The sequence below is a fragment of the Mus caroli genome, chromosome 5 (assembly GCF_900094665.2).
Source record: "Mus caroli chromosome 5, CAROLI_EIJ_v1.1, whole genome shotgun sequence".
In the NCBI taxonomy this organism is placed as follows: Eukaryota; Metazoa; Chordata; class Mammalia; order Rodentia; family Muridae; genus Mus; species Mus caroli.
In genome coordinates, this window is record NC_034574.1 from 108,226,137 (window position 1) to 108,233,636 (window position 7,500).

Genomic DNA, 7,500 nt, shown 5'->3' on the forward strand with positions numbered 1-7,500 from the left:
AGGCCAGCCTGGTCTACAGAGTGAGTTCCAGGACAGCCAGGGGTATACAGAGAAACCCTGTCTCAAAAAACCAAACCAAACAAAAAACTGAACTCAGGACCTTTGGAAGAGCAGCCAACCACTCTTAACCACTGAGCCATCTCTCCAGCCCTTTTTTTTTTCTTTTTTCTTTCTATTTTTCCAGTACCAGGGGATTGAACTCGGGTTCTTGCACATGCGGCCTGTGCTATCCGTGATTTTACATCTGGCCATTAAATATTTCAAAATTCCTTCTCTAGCCTGGTGTGGTGGTGCATACTTTTAATCCCAGAACTTGGGAGGCAAAAATAGGTAAATCTTTGTGAGTTTGAGGGCTGCCTGGTCTACATCGTGTGTTCCGACCTACCCCAGGCTATGTAGTGAGATCATCTTAAACAAGCTCCACAAAAGCTTGCCCTTACTATTTGTAAGATCACCAGTGATGCTGGATGTAGCACCCTCTTGATGCAGCTTTCCAGCAGCTGAACTGAGTCTTCCACACCGGCGAGGCAGTGCAGGCAGCCAGAGAGATGGGCGCATCACAAGAAAGTCCTCTGGGCAGCGTCAGCATCCCATCCCCCCATCCCCGCCCCACCAGGAATGTCTGGTTATTTTAGGCCAACTATTGTCTTCCTCCTCTTCACACACCAAGAAGGAGCTGCCTAGACGGACTACAGCCCACTTGGCCTTCATGATGAAGGACTCTTTGTCAGCCATCCACACTAGTCAGAAGACAGCCAGTCACTAGACAAAGGCACTGTGTCTTACCCCCGCTGAAAAATGTATTTCCCTTCACTGGTGTCGGTAAGAAGTGAGAACAGTAAGCGACAGGTGACGTTTCCTCTCAGGAACCGTCTCTTCCATAGCGTAGCCATGAACCTGCTTAGGACACTGTTGTTTGAGACAGGGTGTAGCATTGCCCAGGCTAGCAGGCCCCCCTCTGCCTGCCTCACTATGGAATGAAAAAATAAGGCCACTGAATGTATTTTAAAGAGACCATATTCTTCTTGCAGTGGGTTCCCAGCATGCAAAAGGGTGGTTTACAGATGCCTAGAACTCCAGCTCCAGGGGCTCCAGACCCTCTCCTGTCCTGTGGCCTCCTCTGCGCGTGCGGTGCACTTACACACACTAAGGCTCGCACGCACGCACGCACGTGTGCACATAAAAACCACATTCAGCCAACCCTCTCAGCTGAGCGGCCGGAGTTTGTCATTTGCCAAAGTTACTCAACACAGAGCCTCAGTCACAGACTGTGACACGGCTTCCCATTCAAGCATGGTGCTGCAGTAGTGTCATCAGAGCCCTTGGGGGCAGAGGCAGCTGGGTCTCTGTGAGTTCAAGACCAGCCTGGACTTTCAATGACTGAACAAAGAAGTTTTTATTTATTTTTTTATTTTATGTGCACTGGTGTTTTACCTGCATGTATGTCTGTGAAGATGCTGTATCCCCTGGAATGAATTGGAGCTATAGACAGTTGTGAGCCACCATGTGGATGCCAGGAATAGAACCCGGGTCCTCTGGAAGAGCAGCCAGTACTCTTAACCACCAGGCTGTCTCTCCAGCCGCTGGAGATTGGTTTTATAAAAAGGTAAAGACTAGAGAAAGCAGAAAGGGGAGAATCAAGAGCTGACTGGCTGAGGCAGAGTTGCGATCTGCAGACAAGTGTGGAAGGGTGGAGATTGGCCAGCTGCAGTGCGGCTGACTTGCCTTTTGTAAGGATTCAAGTCAGAGGAGGCTCGTTAGTCCTCAGTTCTCTGTCTCCTTTCACAGGTTATTTTCTGCATGCATGCGGAGTGTCCTATTGCGGAGCTTAGACCAAACAGTAGCCTCCTGGAACATTTATGTGACAGTTGTGAGGTCTTTTACATTAATTTGCCTGTTTTGTGTGTCTGTCTGTGCCTCTGTGTATGTGTCCATGTGTGCATGCACAGTGTGTTTTTGTGGATGTCAGAGAACAGTCAGTGAGAAGCGGCTCTCTCCTTCCACTGTGCTGTTTCCAGGGTCAGACTCAATGTCAGGCCTGATGATACCTTCTCTGCTGAGCCTCCTGTTGATCTTAGTTAATCAGTTAGCTGCAAACCCACATCCTTCAGGAACAGTTAAGCTGATAAGAATCTATTGTTTTCTGAACCCAGAACCAGGCCGGAATACAGAAAGGAATTCTGAACACAGAATACAGGCCTGTAATCCCAGATACTTTGGAGGCTGAGGCAGGAGAATCAAAAACTCCAGGGCAGCACTCGGGAGGCAGAAGCAGGCGAATTTCTGAGTTCAAGGCCAGCCTGGTCTACAAAGTGAGTTCCAGGACAGCCAGGGCTATACAGAGAAACCCTGTCTCGAAAAACCAAAAAAAAAACAAAAAACAAAAAAAAACCCAAAAACTCCAGGACAGCCTGGGCTTAAGTGGATTTATTCCTGGTAGCCTTGGACAGTTTCATTTAATTCATCCCAAATGAAGTTAAAGTTAAAAGAGAGCTGGAGCCAGGGACAGTGGCATCCACTAGTTATCTAGTCCCAGCACTCAGGAAGTAGAGGCAGGAGGATTCCTGCAAGCTGGTAGAGACACATGCCCATAACCCTGTGGCCCAGGAAGATCAGAAGTTCAAGGTCATTCTCAGCTGCATTTAAATGTGTTCCCCACACGGGTCTGTCATACTGACCACTCAGAGAGAAGGGGGCAGAGTTGATGCTACGGGCTGAACCCAGGACTGTCTGTCCATTCTGCCTCTGAGCGAGCCTTCAACACTTTAACCTAGTCACGTGTTTTCTTTTTTAATGACTTATTGTTTTATATGTATGCTTTCCTTGCATGGATGTTTGTGCACTGAACTCATGCCTGGTGTCCAAAGAGGTCAGAAAAGGGGGTTGGATTTCCTAGAACTGGAGTTACAGATGTTTGTGGCTACCAGGTGGGTGCTGGGAATTGAACCCAGGTCCTCTGCAAGAGTAACAACTACTCTTTAACAACTGAGTCATCTCTCGGCCTAGCCCCTCTTTAACTATCTCAACATAGAATCCACGGGTAGGGGTCTGTAGATGGGAACAGCAGCTGCAGAAATAGGCACATGCTGAAGTCTGTGCTAGTCACACATTCAAAACTTCCAGACTAGGGGCTGGAAAGATGGCTCAGTGGTTAAGAGCACTGACTGTTCTTCCAGAGGTCCTGAGTTCAAGTCTCAGTACCCACATGGTGGCTCACAACCATCTGTAATGGGATCTGAGGGACAGTATATCACATACATAAAATAAATAAATAAATCTTTAAAAAAAAAAAAAAAAAAACCAACTTCCAGTCTGGGCTGGAGAGATGGCTCAGCATTTAAGAGCACTGACTGCTCTTCCAGAGGTCCTGAGTTCAATTCCCAGCAACCACATGGTTGCTTACAATCGTCTGTAATGGACATACATAAAATAAATAAATCTTTTTTTTTTTAAATAGACATCTGATTTGAGTAGGGAGCTCACCAAAGAGACAATAGAGAGAGAAAATAAACACGTAAGATTCACCAAGTCATTCGAAATTGAAAAAAACAAAAAACAAAACAAAAAAAAAACCCCTCCAGTTTATTTCCATTTTACAGATAAATTAAAGCAGGGCCTGGAGCAATGATGCAGTGATTAGGAGTGCTTCCTGCTCCTGCACAGGACCTGAACCCGGTACCCAGCACCCGTGTGGGCAGTCTGTAAGCTCAGCTCCAGAGGAACCAGTGACCTCCTCTGGCCTGTCTGGGCCTAGGCCTTCACCACACATGTGATAGACACATAAATAAATAAGAAACCAAAACCAAGGGTATTTTTGAATTTTCAGACTGTGGCTCAGTGGCAGAATACTTGCATCCGGTATGTGAGTCTCTGGGTTTGATGCCCCGCCCCAGCTGAAGGAAGGGACCTAAGTAACAGTGGGTGAAAGTAGTCTCAAAACCCCAGGCCTGGGACCTCAGCACAGTGCTAACCACGAAGCGCCTGCGTGGGGAAGGGCTAGATGTGTAGCTCAGGGGCAGCCTTTGCCCAGGACCGAGTGCCAGCGTTTGTCCCCAGCACTGAGAGAGAAAATGCCAGTAGGTAACTGTCCCCAAATAAATTAGATTCTCAAAATTGGAGGACAGGCAGTAAAAGCAGCAGGCATACAGTGAAGGTAGGTGTGTCATGCTTTCTGTTGCAGTCCATGATCCCCACAACACCACTCCTGTGGGACCCACAACACAACTCCCATGGTCCACCCCAACACCAGGCAGTCCTCGGATTTTCCCTCACTTCACTTCTGACCTTGCCCAGACCTGGGATCATGGGTTCCACATCACTGGACCGTCCACACTGGTGCCTTTTATTTGGCGCACGTACCACAAAGCCTGAGACTCACTCCTCAGGTGCATGGGACACAGCTACCCAGTGAACCTCTCTGTACACCATAGTGGCTTTTGTTTTCCAGGACTGGCGTGGGTGCTGGGAGACGCTGAAGAACTGCCCTTCGATGACGACAGCTTTGATGTTTACACCATTGCGTTTGGGATCCGGAATGTCACACACATTGACCAGGTATGAAGAGCTGCATGCTCAGCTTCTGTGACTTTGAGGATAATGGTGTCCCTGGAGTAGACCTACCTCAGCTGAGGAGAGGGGAGAGTCTGTTCTGAGCACAGCACTTAAGAGGAATGACTATCTTAAGCTTAGAGGTCTCTTTCTCCTTCTCAATGTATTTATTAGTGTGTATTGGTGTGAGCTATCTCCATAGCCCTCTTCTCTTTTAAACATTTTCATTGATGTGCATGTGCCTATCTATGTGCCTGTGTGAGTCTATGTGCACCTTGTAGACGAAGTGCCCTTAGAGGCCCAGAGGGTATTGGGTCCTCTGGAGCTGGATTGTGGGCAATTAAAGGCCATCTGATACGGGTGCTAGGGACTTGAACCTGGGTCCCCTGCATGAGCAGTCAGTGCTTTTAGCCACTGAGCCATCTCTCCAGCCCTAGAGATCAGTTCTTTTTTTCTTTTCTTTTTTTTTTTTAAAGAATTTTTGTTGTTGTTGTTGTTATAAATACACATGAATTTTGTTGGGTCACAGGACATAGGTGTGGAGCTGAATGCCACAGAGATAGTCAGACACAGAGACTGAGTCCTGAGTCCACCCAGCAGGGCAAGCCAGGCAGCCTTCTGAGACCTCTAACACTTGGTGGGTGGGCAAGAGTCACCTGGGAATCTGGTCCGTGACATCCTCATCGATTTTGCACTGGATTACAGACTCCACAGAGGGGTGCTTCACCACTTCCCGTAGGATGCCCCCATCTCCACCCCCGATGATCAGCACCTTCCGTGGGTTGGAGTGGCACAGAGCAGCTCTGCCCGCTGCCTGTGCCATCTTAAAGAATTATTTATGTATAGGAGTACACTGTAGCTGTCTTGAGACACACCAGAAGAGAGCATCAGATCCCATTACAAATGGTTGTGAGCCACCATGTAGCTGCTGGGATTTGAACGCAGGACCTCTGGAAGAGCAGTCAGTGCTCTTAACTACTGAGCCATCTCTCCAGCCTGAGTTCTTTTTTTTTTTTTTTTTTTTTTCTTTCCTTCCCTCTTTTTCCTTCTCTTCCTCTTCCTCTTCCTCCTCCATCTTCTTTTTTCCCCTCCAGGTAGGGTTTCTCTGTGCTGCTCTGGCTGCCCTTCAGCTCAGGCTGGACTTGAACTGTTTTGAACAGAATGTTCAGGTAGAAATAAAGACCTGAATCCCAATAAGAAAAGAACATTCCCTCTCGCTCTAGAGGAGCCATGATGTTCCTTCTGCCTGACACCATCTGTGTGTCCTTTCCTGTATCTGGCCATGCCTCTGACCTGCAAACTCACACAGCTTCCCAAGAGGAAGCAGGAAGTGCCACAGCAGGCTCAGCCACCAGAGAATGCAGGCACCAACCTGAGCAACCAAGAACGGGTCTGTGACTCTGGCTCAATTTGCTGACTAAAACAACCGGTAACTTAGAAAGATGAAACCTGAGGGGCAGCGGTGGCACATTTTAATCCCTGGTGTGGGATGTGCAAATGGCGTCTGTGATGTGGGCTCCCACTGTCTGACTTTGGTTCGAATACAGGTAGTACTTACCTAAGCCCTGAAGGTGACACCGTGGAAAGGTTCTGTGGACCTTTAGGTGGAGCCTTGCGGGAGCCCCACAGATCAGTTGAGTGTGTGCACACCTCCTGGGAGTGTGGAGGCGTCCCCCTCCTCCCTCACTCCTCCCTCCCTGTTTCTTTGTTTTGGTTTTCTCTCTCTCCCTTACCCCTCTCTGTCCCCTCTTTCCTCCTCTCTATAGGACTTGGAAACCAAGATCAAAAGAGCCTTTAATCCCAGCATTTTGGAGGCAGGGGCAGGAAGATTTCTGTGAGCTCCAGGACAGCAAAGGCTACACAGAGAAACCCTGTTGTGAAAAGTAAATGAGCCAGAGCAAGCGAGCAGGGTGAATACACTTGCTACCGAACCTGACAACCTGAGTTCCATCCCAGGACATACAAGGCAGAGAGCAGGAAAGGACCAACTCCTGTGTGTAGTGAGAACTTGGTTTCTTTTTTTTCTTCTTGGTTTTTTTTTTTTTTTGTTGTTGTTGTTTTCGAGACAGGGTTTCTCTGTGTAGTCCTGGCTGTCCTGGAACTCACTCTGTAGACCAGGCTGTCCTAGAACTCAGAAATCTGCCTGCCTCTGCCTCCCGAGTGCTGGGATTAAAGGCGTGTACCACCACTGCCCGACTTGAGAACTTGGTTTCTTTGAAAAACACAAAAATAATACAAGAATGTTTTCATATTAATCCCTGGTGTGGGATATGGGGCTGCTTCATATTGTTAACAGCCATTGACTATGGTTTGTCTTGTGCCCTAGGAGGGGTGTGATTTTTGCCAGCTGCATATAGTTTCTACAATGGGTGATGTTGGGAATTCTGGTGACTTTTCAGAGCATATATAAATGCTAGTTCCCCAAAAGGCGGGTTGGGTTGTTGATTGTGAGTTATTAAGTAGTCGTATGCAAAGAAAAAAGAAGAAGAAGGAATCAGATATCCTGACAGCGAAGATCAAACTTGTCCCAAGGAACTTGATGCCCCTAATCAGCAGGAAGTAGTCTATCGATAGGGCATGGGAACCATCTATGACTTACTGTGTAGCTCAGGCTGGCCTCAAATTCAGAGATTCATCTGTCTATGCCTCCCCAGGGCTGGGATCAGAGGTGTGTGACATCACTGCTCAGATATTATCATGCTAAACATTTCCCCCATCATACTGCTTTTGCTTTTTTGAGGCAGGATCTCATGTACCCAGAGCATGCAGTTCAGTCTCCAGCATCTAAAGAAACACGCACACACACACATACACACACATACACACACATACATACACATATATACACACACATACATACATACACACATACACACACACACACATATACACACACATATATACTCCCATGTGTATATTCTATACTATATAAACCATATTATACATATACAC

The 7,500-nt window shown here is 47.5% G+C and overlaps 1 protein-coding gene across 1 annotated transcript in view; it reads left to right on the forward strand.

Annotated features, from left to right (window-relative positions):
• Positions 1-7,500, forward strand: part of Coq5 (coenzyme Q5, methyltransferase) — a 17,267-nt gene that overhangs the window by 5,900 nt on the left and 3,867 nt on the right. The window contains exon 4 of the mRNA XM_021163202.2: positions 4,448-4,554. Within this exon, the coding sequence (XP_021018861.1) occupies positions 4,448-4,554 (107 nt within the window). The remainder of the gene's footprint in view (positions 1-4,447; positions 4,555-7,500) is intronic.